The sequence below is a fragment of the Chanodichthys erythropterus genome, chromosome 11 (genome assembly GCF_024489055.1).
Source record: "Chanodichthys erythropterus isolate Z2021 chromosome 11, ASM2448905v1, whole genome shotgun sequence".
In the NCBI taxonomy this organism is placed as follows: Eukaryota; Metazoa; Chordata; class Actinopteri; order Cypriniformes; family Xenocyprididae; genus Chanodichthys; species Chanodichthys erythropterus.
In genome coordinates this window covers 52886107-52902534 of record NC_090231.1, presented here as the reverse complement: position 1 = coordinate 52902534, position 16428 = coordinate 52886107, and the positions used below count along the sequence as shown (strand labels likewise).

At 36.5% G+C, this 16428-nt stretch overlaps 1 protein-coding gene across 2 annotated transcripts in view; it reads right to left on the bottom strand.

Annotated features, from left to right (window-relative positions):
- phlpp2 (PH domain and leucine rich repeat protein phosphatase 2) overlaps positions 1-16428 on the bottom strand; it is an 84923-nt gene that overhangs the window by 30755 nt on the left and 37740 nt on the right. For both annotated transcript variants that reach the window (XM_067400037.1, XM_067400038.1), the window contains 2 exons: positions 4083-4273; positions 471-596 (listed from right to left, as the gene is read on the bottom strand). In XM_067400037.1, coding sequence (XP_067256138.1) covers positions 471-596; positions 4083-4273 — 317 coding nt within the window. The remainder of the gene's footprint in view (positions 1-470; positions 597-4082; positions 4274-16428) is intronic.

Sequence of the window (16428 nt, the reverse complement as noted above, 5' to 3'; positions counted from 1 at the left end):
CTTTACCTCAGGATCACCCTCGCACACAATTGTTCAGAACGCGTTTTGCATTATTCAGGAAGTTTCTGGTGTAAGAGAGTTAGCTGTGCTCTCCAGAGATGGTCAGACCTCATTAGACTCCAGAGACACAACCAGAGTTTGGAATGCCAATTAATTAGGTGATTAAGACAAATGAGGACTAACAGTGCGCAGAGAAGCCCAACAAAATAGAAACACAAAACAAACATACAAGTTCAGGACAATAAATGTGTGTGTTTAAAACACAAGACAGCTGTTTCAGCAAAGCTGTTCACTGCAGGCGGCGGTTACGGTGTGTCCCTCCGTACTCGAAACACAAACATGTACAAACTGTGAGGGTTTTTTATTGGAAAAGTGATGGAAGAGAAAACTCTGATCCGCTGTTGAATCACTGTGGGTTTCCTAATGAAATCTTAATGCATGTCTAGATTAGATAAAGCACATTCACTCACTTTAGAAGCCTGCCGATGCCAGCGCTGGTAGTCGGCCAGCGTGTCAAAGTTAACGTAGTAGGTCTGGGCCTGCGGACCAGCGGAGCTGAACATCAGACAGTGCTGCCTCCTCTTCACCTCTTCCACCTGAGCCAAGAAAGGAGCATGTCAACTCTGTTGGTAATGAAGACACTCTATGCTTTGAAAAAACACATGAACCTTGGCTAAAGTTGAACCAAATATGGTTAAATCCAGCAGTTAGTTCTTCCTCAGAGGGTCAACCTAAATATTTATTGTCACTGATATTACGGAAATAATACACTTTAAAAAAATATACTTAAGTGTGAACTGAATGTGATGCTTTTGGACATTTAATTTCATGTTAATTGCAATTAAATGAAAATGTATTATAGTTTAAATTTACATTAAGCTAGATCGATATTAGTCATGGTAAAACAAGAAAACAAGATTTAAACAAACTTAGTCTTGAGCTATATAACATGATTAGTTTTCTGTCGATGAATGCATCCAAACATTTGTCTAATAAAAAACATAATATATTAAAGCATCTTTGGTGTTTCCATGGTTTCTACAAAATAAAATAAAAAAAATAGAGAAATTGAAGGTAACGCATGGACATGGTCCATGTCCTGGTTAAAATTGCTCTGGATTTAAACATTTTTGGAAACATCTGGCATAATGTAAATACACAAGTCAACAAAATACATAACATTGTAATCCAAAAAAAGTCCATTTTAATTAAAAAATCTTACATATTGTGCCTTTAAGAGTATATCTTTAAGCATATATTTATTTAATTTTATAATTACTTCTATTGTCTTTTAAATATGCTTAAAGTGTACTTAAGAATGAACTGACAAGCATTTATGGTAAACTAAAATATACTTTGTCATTTCTATTGAAAAAAAAAACATTTTTAAATAATGTTCTCTGAGGTTCACATTCAAGACAGAAAGTAAAATAGTAAAATATACTTTAATGTCATTTCTTGTATGGCACATATATGAATATGTATGTATGATGAAGTTGCAATTTAGTAAATTAGTAAACTTTAAATGTAATATCGAACAACAAACAGGTCAAATTATAATTAGTACTTTACATGTGCTTTAATATGTTAGTTAACACATCAAAATAAGTGTACTTCTTTAAACATGACAAGTGATTATTAAAACAATGATTTAAAATGTACTTTAAAGTAAAACTTTTAATTTGGCATTATTGCAAAGTGCACTTTTTAAAAGTGTACTTGATTGTTTTAAGAAACAGTCATGAATGCATACTCTCTTTGAGTGCGCTTAAGCGGCCTTTTGTTTCATTAATATATTATCAAGTCCAGCTCTTTTAAAAATATTAATTTAAGATTTGAAGTACACTATAAATGCACATTCAATACAATAAGCACACTTCTTTTGCACAAGAATAACACCAGTTTTCCTTCCAAAAGATGATTATGAAATTCACAACAACAGTAACAAACATTAATTTTGAATGAAGAATTCATGCAAGTGAATAACAAAAACACATTTCTGCTTTTAAACCCTCTGGGAAACCCGGCTGCTAGATGTGCACTTGTATTACTGTAAATTGAAACTGAAATGGCTGCAAGCTGAAAGTATTGTCTGTGGTAATCGACAGTATGCCACACATACTGTCCATACACATGATGCTGAAAACCCAGAATATTCCTTTAAAGTCACAGTGAAATGGACAATTCTTGTTTTTATGGAGTATTGCAGTGTTTATTATAAACGATTTATACGTGCACATTGTTTTTTCTTAAAATTCTTTAATCGGAAAAATGTCCCCTTCCTCTTGCAGCGACATCTCTTCTCTTCTCTGACGATGTGTTTAATGGCGTGAGTGCGGGTCAACCTGTCACTCACATGAGATCCACCAATAGAAAACCACAACCATCCAACCATTCTTCACAGACAAAATCAAGTCCCACCCTACATTTTTACTTGTTGGAGAAGCCATTTCACTCAGATATATGTCACAACAGGTTAAGAAAAGACTATTGCAACTTTTGTTTCACACCGACTTTAAAGGGGTCATGAATTGAGGAATATAATTTGATATATAAGAGCTAACAGACCGTCAGCTTGTGACCATCGTGACGTAAGGAACGCTTTTCCGGGTCCAAGCCTCGACTCGTTTCACTTGAGAATGCCATCTCCACGGCCGTCTATGAGCACTATTTATTCATAATAAACATTTAACATTTTAAAAAGTTAAACATTTAAAATACTTACAGTCTACACAACAGTCTCTATGCTCACAGCATCACAGACATTAATATTTTAACGATTTATAAAAGATGAATCACTGTCTGGCCATCTGGGATTTTGGTATGGAGATAAAGGTTATTGTTTTATTAAGGTTGTTGTTTTCTTGTGGTATGAGAGAGAGCGCTTGGACCTATGTCATAGATAAGTGAAATGCCTCCTCCGCAGAAGAAATCAACGCCCACTGGCGTGTTAGTGAGATGACGAGGAGAGAAGAGCAATACTGGACTAAAAATAACTTTACCTTTCAAAGGATCCTAATGCTAGGAATATGGTTATTTATTTTCAACAATGTGAATGTCTCAGTTGAGCTTTAATTATTTGCATTATTTACATTTCACTGTGGATTCTTTGGTAAATCAATCGCATTCCGGCACAGGCTTTGCAAACAGACTTTTACGATATGGACTCGACAGTAATGCAACAACATGTAAGTAACTGAGTTCATTCTAATGCCTGATCTGATATGGAATGATTCATGTACAGTCAGATGTTCTTTGTCTATGTGACAGTAAATCAAATGGTCAACCACATTGTTTCTCTTAGTAGGATGAAAATAATCTGCTATTTAAATGGCGATTAAATTATAAAAAGAAGCGATCAAAGAACGTTCCCTTTACAATCGCTGGAGCTGTCAATCAAATAGTGACTGAGTTCTGGATTCGCGGCAAAATTCCCGTTTTATTCAATGAATCTCTTAGTTACATCGTGTTTGCACTGTTAGTGACGATGAAAGCATTCATTAGTGTACAGAAACTGAGTTGCAGTGACAAGATCACTGCTTTCTTGCGCTCAACAACATGTCTGTGATCGGCTACAATGTTCATCACTGCAACCTTTCATGCCACGTTCTAAATGTAATGCTATAATCAACACTTATCATGATTAGTTAACCTTGAGAGATGTAATAGTAAAATGTGCAAAAAGTTTTCGAGAGAGTAATACTATTCATACTATTTCTATGTTTAATATGCAAAGATGTTAGCCAATCACAGCAGTGGGCGTTTACACTGAAGTCTCACAGCAGACACGCCCCTTAAAACAGAGCGTTCAAATAAGGGAAGAAAAAATTATGACAATTTTTGATGTAAAAAGCATACTAAAATTTAAAGTGCACCCCGGGAAACATTATAAAAGAATAAAACAATGCAGTTCATGACCCCTTTAATAAAGGATCGAGAGAAAGGTCTGATTGGCATGTGTCTCTCTCCCTTCCACCCTCATCCTCCTTAATTCACAGCTGTGTTGATGCATCTGCTCTCTGTTATCTGTTCTCGGAGCCTGTGGTGTGTGTGTGTGTGTGTGGGTGTCTGTGAACCCCTACCTTCCCCCCGACCAGGGGTAGGATGTGCATCTTGCCGGTCAGGCTGTCCTTGACAGAGGCCACGATAAGACAGGTCCCACACAGGATGACCTGCCGCTCGGCCCATTTATGAAGCTGTGTCTTTCCCTTCCTGACGCTGAACACGCCCTTCAGAAGAGTCCGCTCCTGCTGGTCTGCATTCACTGGTTTCTCTGTGTGAACACACACACACACACAACAATCAACCCACTGCCACTCACAGTACAGATATCATTTATCAAACTAAACAGGTATATTTTCCCATGCAAAAGTCGATTTCACAATGCAAAGGTGTTCTGTATGCTTGTCAGCATGTTTCTGGCAACATAAATAATAAGTAAAAAGTCAAATTATCTGATACTTTAAGGGTCACAGTCAAGAGTGTTGCAGGGGCGTCTGATACCATTTCCTGATCCTTTTTTTTTCTGCATGTTCGGCTGCATTTAAAGGGTTAGTTTACCCAAAAATTCTGTCATAAATTAATACAATTATTTCGAAAATCCATACAACTTGCATTCATCTTCAGAACACAAATGAAGATATTTTTAATAAAATCTGAGGGACTTCAGTCCCTCCATAGACAGCTAGGCAACTACCACTTTGCCACTTCAAAAAGTTCATAAAGAGATCGTAAAACTAATTCGTATGAAATAAAGCGATTGTATTTGGACTAAACTGTTCATGATGAACAGATTGAATTTAACCTTTTTTTCACATATAATCATCAACTTACATCAGTTGTGGTAAACGGACGCTCAAGAATGTTTGATTGACATGCGAGAACCAATGAGGTTCATTCTCGTGTGTTACACTGCACCTTTTGTTCATGTTCGCTGATCAATGTTTAAATGTGAACGAAAATCTAAATTCAATTGTAGAATTGTAGCCAATTACAAACATATTTGTTGAGCATGTGAACGCAACGGCCAATTAGAGGTGCTTGTCAGTAAGGGGACGTTTACACGACACAGTTTTCAACTAAAACATTAGACTTTTTATGCGTTTTGGCCGGGTGTGCCTCATATGTCCTGAAAAGTGAAGCCGCGGGCTCTTTGATCGCCCCCTGGAGGCTGAATGCAGTACAGGTCATAAACCCCCGCCCACTCAATGCAGAAGAATGAGACTTAAGTTAAAACATAAAAATAAATGATGCTTCAAATAAAATTTTCCGAAAGATGGTTTTGGTCATTTAAAGGTACAATATGTAAAATTTTTGCAGTAAAATATCCAAAAACCACTAGGCTAGTGTTATATATTTTGTCCAGCTGATTACTAACAATATCTCTAATGTTTTCAACTACTTGCAAATCATGAGAAAATTCCCATTCTAAACAGTGACACGGGGCAGTGCAGTCGCCTGTCAATGACGCAGTTACCTTTGTTACCGCCTTTACTGACGTAGAAACCACATGACAAAAGTGCCGTGGACAAATGCGGAAGTAGAGTCTAGCGTCCAGCAAACCACTATCTTGCTTCAAGCAGTTCCTTATTTACTTCTTGCACGTTTTATGGTGGATTGTGTTACTTATTTATGGAACATAATTACTGTTTACCATCTGCCGCTGGTTCTGTCGACAAGGACAGCTCCCGTAAAACAGTAACGTTAATAATCGCATCCACGAACATGAGTTCTTCCAGACTCCAATCCCTATTCTTTTGCACCATCCGTTGAGATGGAGACCACATGTCCCAAGTTTCCGCTGTAAAACTTGGCGTCATCAAACTACGCCTTTGTTTTGAATAGGCTTCTAGCGACCTCTAGCGGAAAAAAATATCACAAATTGTACCTTTAAGGTAGTGGTTATCACGCTGATATATATTCAATTGTTCGTTTTTGAGATAAGTTTGATTTTAGCTAGCAATTTGGTGCCAAAGAAATCGGGCGTGTCGTCGTGACTCACAGTTGATTGACAGCTTCTCTGAGGACTGTCGGGGCTTCGAGGGGAGATTGAAGATAATTAACTATTAATTTTCGATTTCTGTGTTATTTCACACTGACAAAATGAGCTGTTCATCAGAAACTGTACTAACTGACCTACAGGATCTGACGGATATCTGAGCTTTGGGCTTCATAAGCTAATTAATAAACATTATTAGTTAAGATAACACGCCTAACGTTAGCCATGACGGAAAAAAGCAGGTGATCGTTATCTGGCAGTTATAATTATTTTTATGGGTATAAAATAATAATTAGCAGGATAAAACGTATGATAGCCTACTCTAATTAATTATAGAGCACTGTCTACAGCAATCGATCTCCTGTAACGTTTAAAGTTAAAGTTTATTTAAAATGGCAGAACTGTTTCTGGCATTTTAAGAGTTTCTAGAGGCATATTATATTGAGTTCATCTACTAAATTTGCTGTTTCAAAAATATTATTGCTCTAGAAACAGAATAGCCTGTTATTTTAAATTACGTATAATTTATATAGCCTATTTCAATGATGACGCAGCCGTCTGGGCGGAAGCTTGATACCGCGACTCCGCCTCCGGGCTCCACTGACGAGTCTTTTTGCGAATGCACAGGTTCCAAACTTTTTTTTTTTTAAACGTTTTTGCGTAACGTGTCAGCGCCCATCGGTGTCCGTTTTGGCTTCAGTTCAATACAATGGAAGAAAGTGGTGTCGCGTCGTCCATCTTTTTTTTCAGTCTATGGTTTTGGCCATTCATTTACATGACAACGGCATTCTGGGGGCCTGAAAATGCAAACTTTTGAGAACGGGTTTCAAAGTGCAAGTTTTTGTAAACAATACCGTCATCGTCTCCATGTAATTTATCCATGTAACACGTATTTGTGAAAATGGTGATGTCATGCGCATGCGTATTAGCTGTTCAGTAAATAGGCATGCAGTATTTCTTTACAAAGTGACATCGCCACCTACTGGCCTGGCATGCAGAACTTTTTAATCGCCAGCCTTAGTGATTATAAAGGGAGGCTCTTCTCTTGCTTTCTGTTTATTACCCATTCACAATCTGAATATGAGTTTAGTTTTCATGCTGCAACGTTTCTGGATTGACAACTGTATTTAAATGCGCGTTTGAATCGGAAACTGTGATGATTGCAGTGCACGAGACAAAAATGGGACATTTTTTAAAGCACTTAATTCAACAGTTTTTGCTCTGGTATCGAAATTGGTACCAAGAATCAAGAAATTTTACTGATATTGGTACCAGAATTTACAGACCCTAGTCTGAAGTAATTTTGCACATGACAGAGCTTCCTAAGGAGCAACTGTCTGTACATCAGACACACACGTGCACACAGATTCATGTGCTAACGAAGTCCATATGTAGTGTGAAGTGCGACCTCGCTGTGGGACGTGGAATAAGGGTGAAAAGGGCTGGCGGTAAACCATGTCACATGTATTAGTCAGCTCATAACGATATACACGTACACACATACACACCCTTCGTGGGCAGCTGCGAGTATGGAGTAGAAACAGAAAGTAATATCTTGCATGCAGATGGGCCATCAGATGGCTCAATCATTAACCAGTATAACTTGTAAATGTAGAACAACTCGATGGTGCTAGAGCATTAAAAAACAAGACATTTTGCAAAAGTTATGTAATTGTTGTTAACCAATGGCATTATATCTAATATCGAGTGGAAACTTCATAACATTTTTTAATTCAGTGCTGAGTGAATTAACATCAATAGACAATCTCATTCATCTAATATTCTGTATATTAGAATATTGCCTCCTATCCCAGCTTAATATGCCATTAGACCAGCTCTAAGTAAACCATGAGGAGGTTGACCTCCTAAAGAGTGTCAACACTGTGACACTGTGATGCTTTCAAAACATTGTTCTGTTTGTTTGATTTGCCCGACATATCGACTTCTGACTCAAGCGCTAGCGTGAGTTTGGCTGGGAATGCCAGTAATAAGCCGTTTAGAGGAACTAGCCATGCTTAATGATTACTGTGCACATTGTGCAGTACATACTGTGTACTTCCTACTATCTTTTGTTAAGAAAAATAGTATGTGACAGCATTACACAAGCGTTTCAAAGAGTAGCATTGTCACGTGAACTCATTACGTTGCATGTATAATCATCTCAGAAATAAAGTGCAACAGTGCCCGCCCACTTTTTCAGCTGTGTTTTCAGCTGGAAGTATTTTTTTTTCATTCATTTCTCCCATAGGGATTTCATAACCATGAAGCATTATAAGCCATGGACCAAGCCAATCAGCTACAAGGTGAATCGTAACATTAAAAACTGATATGAAGCCAAAAATTATTTGAAAATCGGACAAAAAAAATAGGTGTACTTAACAAATTTAGTGGAAGAAAGAACTACAAACACTTACCAAAAAAGATTTTCAGTAGATTTAGTTAACAATAACAATAAATAAACTAAAAAAAATAATTTGTTTGAGCAATTCATTTGAAGAGCTGGCCCTCATTTGCTTGTGAGTCAAACACAACTTGCATTGTTTGTCTGTTTTTGTTTCGCATTTAGTTTGTTTTTGTCTGCAGCCTGCAAGGACAACTCAAAGCGATACCTTGTCTTGGCAATATTTTGTGGTACACAGAGAAAGACATCAGCATAATATGGTAGAAACCCACATGAATAAACAAAGAAATTGCACAGAAATGCTTTAGAAATACAATTCACGCTATAGTTGCACATCTCCATAAGACTGTGCACCAGATGCTCCAGTTAGCCTGATGAATGCGTCAGGCTTTTGTCACTTTAAACGTGCTTTGCTCCATCTAATTACATAACATACTCCTCTTCGACTCCTCTGAAGGGCACATCAAACACGGCTCAGCATTGGGCCATTCTCTCAGGTTAATTGCTGGTCAGACCACAACTCTTCTTCCCTTACATCCTTCTATAACCTATGACTTTACTAAGGCAGTGTGAGCCGGGATGTGCTAATACAGAAAGAGTGTCTCAAGAGAGTCGGCAGTCGCTGATGGCTTTTTGTTGGAGCTCTCGTGAGACGAGGGTCAGCGGATCAGACTCAGTGAGGGGATATGCTGTCTGAAAAGCTGCTGAGGAACAACAGACAGAGCTGACAGTCTGAGTGAGACAAGACTGGCCATCAGATCACTGACAGCTCCAGGACCATGGAGGGGTATTTCTGTTTGGGCATGAGAGGCCAAATCCAGAACGAGAAAATGGTGCATATCATTATCATATCATATCATATCTATATACACACACACACACACACACACATATTCTATACATATATACTCATATTATATCTTATCACTATATTGTTTTATATATAATATTTTTTTTTCAATATTTTTTATTTTATTATAATATTATTATAATTATATATATATATATATATATATATATATATATATATATATATATATATATATATATATATATATATATATATATATATATATATATATATATATATATATATATAAAAACAATATACGTGTGTGTACTGTGTATTTTTTATTTTTATTATATATATATAAAGACACACGTATGTATATATTTAACAAATATAATAAAATTATATGTAAATTAATATAAATATAGAAATACACGTAAATATTTCTTAAATATATACATGTATTTGTGTGTATTTATATGTACACAAAATAAATATACACAGTACACATATATTATGTAAAACTTGTGTAAAATTTATGTAAAGAGATACTTGTGATGAACTTTGATTCATCATGTGGCTTTCTGTGTTTTTACGGTGGTTGCCAGTATATTATAAAAACAATCATGTAAAAAACTAATTTTAGCAATCTGGTGTATTAACATTTTTTTCAGTTAATGAAATACAAATTTTACTCTAAGTTTACTATAAATGTCCCTACTGTATTTTATACAATTAAAGGTGCAGTAAGCGATTTCTAAGGAACGCTGTTGAAAGTGGATTAGACCGAGCACCAAAACACACTTGTAGCCAATCAGCAGTAAGGGGCGTGTCCACTAATTAGGGAGGAGGTGCCTGTGTTGCATAGAGTGTTCATGAATTTGTGAATTTATATAAAATGCAATCTTTAACAAATTTCAAAATGAATATCCATTTTTCATACTGCATATTACAATTCTGCTATGAGTTAATTATGAATAGCATTTATAATGACTGATTTTAGTTTTTTAGTTTCATTTAGAATCAATTCAGACAAAATAGTTTAATAGTTTTAATATGGCCAATTTATCAGTTATTGCTGATAAAGAAATTAAAGGTTACTATTGGATTGGCCATCATTTTAATAATCATTTAATAATTTAAAATTTGACTTCGATTAGACTAGATTTTCACTAGATTTATTTTCCATCTTGCTTTAGACATTTTAAATCTACTTGGCAACATGGCTGTCAAGATTACAATTCCTTTAAGAACACCTGTATGCCATTTCAAAGCAAATACATAAATAAACATAATACATTTAATCAAAAGCCTAAAAAAAATAAGACAGATACCTTCCGAACTGCTCTCACATGCACAGACACATAGACACGTGCAATAGCACTAAATCTACATTAACAACCCCATTTCCATCCAACATCTAAGAAAAGTAAATGCCTGCCTAGTCAGCAGACATCTGACCGCACATCTCTGCTCATTCTGCTGGATGACCACTTCTATGAGTCATGGGAATCAGTGACACGAGAGCTAATCACACACCAATGCCAAAGTGCTGACGCCAAATGAAACACAACCACAAAACACGCACCACACAAACTAACCAATAACCTTCAGGCCAGCCCGGCCCGTGGGAGAAGACACTGGGATGGTTCCAGGATGACCAACACAAGATCCAGCCCAAAAGAGAAACAGAGCAAACTCGCAATAAATAAATTCAGCAAAAGAGTCACTGCTGAAACTGCTCACTTCAAATACATCTGTATTAAGAGAAAAGACCGTTGATTGTGGCTGGGATGAATCAGGACTTTAAAATGCCCCTATTATGCTTTTTCAAATATTACCTGTCATGCAATGTGTAATATAGATGTTTGTGAATGTAAAAGGTCTGCAAAGTTTTTATAGATCAAAGTTTTATAGATCAAAGTGCACAAGGCTCGATGAAAGGAGGGGTTTAGAGAGAATGAATCTTCAAATGAACTGTTTCAGAAAACAAAATTAGAAACCTTTAATATGGCATAATAGAGGCAACTCAAGCTTTCAAATGACTGCAAGAAACAAAATAAAAGGCTGAAATGGCAGCTTACTCTTTCTATGGTAAATCTCTGTAAACCTTTGAACATATCACGGGTTCAAACCAAAAATCACAGAAATAGAAATGTAGCATTGTTATTATTTATTTTTTTTGCATTGTGACAATTGTAAAACTCACCAAAATTACATATTTAAACATTTTTCATGTGAAAAAAATGCTTAATGCCTTAAAATAGCTTGAAAGTAACTCTACACCCTTGCCTCATTTAATATACATGGATCTATGAATATGATAATTAGCCCCGCCTCCATTCACTAGCACGAGCTCAGAGGAGATCCACTCGGTCAACTTACTGAGGTAAACGCTGCACAATGGTATCACTTTTTACAACACAGGACACATAGCGGTAATTAATATGATTAGCGTTTTGCTTGACAACATTATCAAATAGCTAATAATGCTAATGTTACACAAACCATGTTCACATTCATGAGTCTGACAGCTGCCTCTAACAATCAGTATCCTTAAAAACGCTTTGAACAACTCAGAACGTCAGTGGAGAAAGACATACAGTTCAACATAACATCTTAAAGGCAGGAACACACCAAGCAGACAGTCGGCTGTCGGACAGTTTTTGTTCATCGACCGAGTAAATTTTCTCAGTGTGTTCCACTCTGTCGGCTGAAGTTGGTCCTCGTCGGGTCATCTGAACGGCTGTTCAGCTACTGCCACCTGCTGGTACAGATAGGCATTTCATCTTACGCAGACACAGAACGAACGTGCTACTTGGCCGTCGGCTGTTGAGCGTCGGTTTGATGTGTCTGGGCAACTTTGGACCCAGACGCTGTCGACGTGAGCCAACCCCGCAAAAAAAGCGGGGTTGTGTTCCTGCCTTAATATTCATCATACACCCACCATATTGCTAAATCTAGACGATTTTTCATATCAACAGAAAAATATACCAGGATAACCTTCTTTTGAGACTCCCTTGCACAGTCAGTTAATGATATTCTAAAGCCTGCTGGCACGTTGACGTGATTATTTTTTGTGACGTCAGAAACACCAGCAATTTCAAACGGCGGGTTTGAGACGGTCTTTAGTTTACTGCAGTTTTAAAGAGAAAATGCACAGCAATGGTGTTAACATGGTTTGTCTTAAAGCATGTTGAAAACGCCAGATATACACATAAACAACATTAAAAACTTAATTTTCACCACAGGGGGTCTTTAATAAAAATAAAGCTGAAATATTAATATTAGATGAAAAACGTTGTTAAGTCAACATTTCTAACTTTTAAGTACTAAAATTAATAAAACTAAAATTGAAAAGAAAATAAGCTAAATAGAAATATTATTTTTTAAATAATAATGACAAAAGCATAACAAAATTATTAAAACTAAAATTCAAACTGATTTTAAAAAATTAACACTGATTTTCATGAAAATAAAAAATAAAATAAAATGAGAATTACAAAAAAAATTTAAAAGTAAATCGTCCAGTTGCATTATGCTTGTCACGATCACCATCAGTTCCTGTCGGTTCCCAGACTACATTTCCCACAATCCTCCCTGCCAGTCACATGTTCACTCTACACCAATCACCTGTTGCCACATACAGCTTAGCACACTACCTGGGCAGCGTTTCCCAAAAGCATCGTAAGCCTAAGTTGATCGTAGCTCCATTGGTTTCAATGGAGCTACGATCAACTTAAGCTTACGATGCTTTTGGGAAACGCTACCCTGGACTATAAAAGACTCACATACACACTACCTTTTTGCGAAGTCTTGATTACCCTGTGTGTCAATTCCAAGCGTTATCCTGTGTCTATCCTGTTTCCGCCTTTGACCCTTGCCTAGTTATCCTGTTCCGTGATTGATATCTGCCTGCCTTTGACCATTCCACGATTCTGCCTGTTCCTTGTGACTCCTGTTTGCTCCTGTCTGACCCTGCCTGTACGACCACACTCACTTTTAATAAAAGCTTTGCATTTAGATCCCTACCTGAGTCCCGCTCCGTTACAGAGCTAATGAAAATTTGGGGGAGAAATGTCATGAATGTAAAGCCTTAATGGTCCTAATATTATATATATATATATATATATATATATATATATAATGTTTTGGTGCTAAATTTTATACACCTTCTACCTTATTTTAATTATTCTCAGGTTAGGTAAAGTAAGTCGAATCTGACCTAATTCATAAGTATTTGAAATCTTATACATACAAAACAGGTCTCAGAAGACTTCTCCGTGGTCTGTTCAGCTCAGTTTAGAAATGAGAGACTTTTTGGCACGCAAGCTTCTTAGTTATAAGTAATATAGTTTTATTAATTACAGGTTAACTAGTTTACATACAGAGTAGTAAATATAAAAAAAAAAAAAAAAAAAGTAAAATAAAATAACAATAAAACTTAGTTTACAGGTGTTTGTCTGCTAACAGCAAGGCATCTTACACCGGAGAGGTCGTTCTCAAGAATCAGCGTCTGCCGTTATTTCCATTCCTTAGTCTTTTATAGACGACTCAAAACACTGAGGTCAAGACCTATAAAAGATCCCCTCATAATTCATCAGTCCTTTATAGTCAATTGGTCAAATCCGAAATCTTGAGCTGACATAAGCCCTGAAAAGCACCTCAGGATTTTCTTATATAAAGCCCCTCGCTTCTTTGTTTCTCTTTTTTTGGGCCCTCCTCCTTTGCTATCTCCTGCTCCACGTCTGCAAGACATCATTCAAGGGTAATACCAACTTTTCTATCTAATGCATGTTTTTTCCTCTCTATTCTACTAGCATGCTTTAATAAATGCTTTAAAACACCAGTTGTCTTTCATTCTATAAACCAAACATTTATTTTCCTCCAAGTTATCTTCAACATTTTTTTATATGAAAAGCTATCACTTGTTTTCCTATAAACCAATTTTTCTATTTAAACAATTATTATTCTCATCAATCACTTATCTCAAATGTTTTTCCAATAAATGTTTTGCAATTGTTTTTTGCAATTATTATTCTTATAAATTAGAAAAGGTACATCTAGCACAGAAGTTGCATTTTCTAATGAAGCAGAAACAGGGTGTGGCTGATAACAACAATACACACACACACACACACACATATTCCTTTGTTTGCCTCTTAATTTTTGTATGAAAAATGACCTGAATCATAAGATTCGTAGTAAATCTGTAATGGCTAAAACAAGTAATCTCAAAACAGAATATCAAATCAAACATTTTGTCAGCAAATGTTTCTATACTAGAAACTAAAGATGGGTGAAGATGGATGCCATATGATCGCATTGCCCTCATTCAACCGGAAGTACTAGTAAATCACATGACCCATGACATACGAGTGAGTAACTGTACAATCATCAAACACAGATGAGTCTATTCTAGCATGCTAAATCCCAGTGATCACAGCTGTCTGACATCCTTGCGAGTGATCTGGAAAAAAAACGGAAAGAGACTGCAACTGTACAACCCACAAGACCACAGATATGAAATAGACTTTCCTCCTGAATCTCCACTAATAGAACAACACTGTGACTGAGTGTTAATGCACTGAGATACATTAGAGGCCAACAAGATATGCTTTCGATGTGGTAAACAAGCCAGCGCTCAATTACATGGAGGAATCCTCCGTAATTGCTGGAGAACAGCCTGTCTGAGAGCAGATGAAAGCCTTCAGTTGTGGAAGCAGTATAGAGGACGCCTAAATGTCCTCCAATCAGGCCTTGGAAGCGAGTCTTCAGCGCTAAAGTGGATGCCAAACAGCAAAGATGTGGCTCGCCCACACTGGAAAAGCCCCCAGTAAAGCGATTCATCCTAGTCTCTTGCCTTCATGCCTCCAGCTGATATTACACTTGATGATGCTGTTATTAGTCCTGCCATGGGAGAAAGAGTGACAGAGACTCATGAAACCCTTCATTTTAGCACGGTCAGTAAAAGGAGGAGGTCTGAAACACTCCGCCAAGTGTAAATGCGTCTGGTTGTTCAGGCCACATTCGCAAACTTCAGTCCTCCCAAATGGAAAACTTCAGCAGATAGAGTCCCACAGGAAAAAAAAAGATGTATGTTCTTGAAATACACATAAAATTTCCATCTATTTGGATTACAGTTTAAACAAATTATTAGCATTAAATGTGAAGCATAAATGAATCAGTCATTCATAAATGAAACACGTACGATTTCTGTTGTAGTATTAAAGGGATAGTTCACCCAAAAATGAAAATTATCCCATGATTTAGGTTTTTATGACTATCTTCTTTCAGACGAACACAGTCGGAGTTATATTAAATCATATCCTGGCTCTTCCAAGCTTTATAATGGTAGTGAATTGCGCTCGATATTTTGAAGCCCAAAAAAGTGCATCCATCCATCATAAAAGTAATCCATACGACTCCAGGAGGTTAATAAAGGCCTTCTGAAGCAAGTGATGGGTTTTTATAAGAAAAATATCCATATTTAAAACTTTATAAACTATAATAACTGGCTTCTGTCAAGTTCGGGCAGAAGAGTGACCTCTGACCCCAAGTATTACGTAGGATGTAGGAGTAATGTATTCAAAGCGCTGGTCCAATGTGACTACAGCTTAATATCATACAAGTATACATTTATTTTTAATTTATTATTAATTAATGTTTATTAGGGGTGTAACGGTACACGTATTCGTACCGAACCGTTTCGGTACAGGGCTTTCGGTACGGTGCACGTGTACCGAATGCATTTCATTGCAACCTTGTATCCTAACCACCTTTAACCACCAATAATCGCAATAAGTTCTGCGTTTTGTTACTTTCGATAAGAAACAAAGTGTCATCCTTTAAATTCTGTTCGAATTTAATTCAAACAAATTTCTATGTAGATTCAGAAGGCAAAAACTGCAGCTAACATGTTTGCATACAATTGGTTATTGGGTGTTGATTATTATTTCTAAAAATAAATAGCAATTGAATTTAGGCATCTCAGAGACAACGTGTTTTTGTTGGCCAACCCGGAAGTTAGCGGCGCATGGGTTCCCTCGATCGAAAGCCTATGCATTTTTCCCATAGACTTTTGGAAAAACGTAAAAAATAAGCTCTGTGTTTAACAAAGGGTTATGGCACTTACACGTTTTGTCTATCAAGATAATCTTTACAAGTTAACACAACATTTATACATTTCGAAGCCTAAATAAAGTCGTCAGATATAAAAAGCTACTGTTATAAATGTAG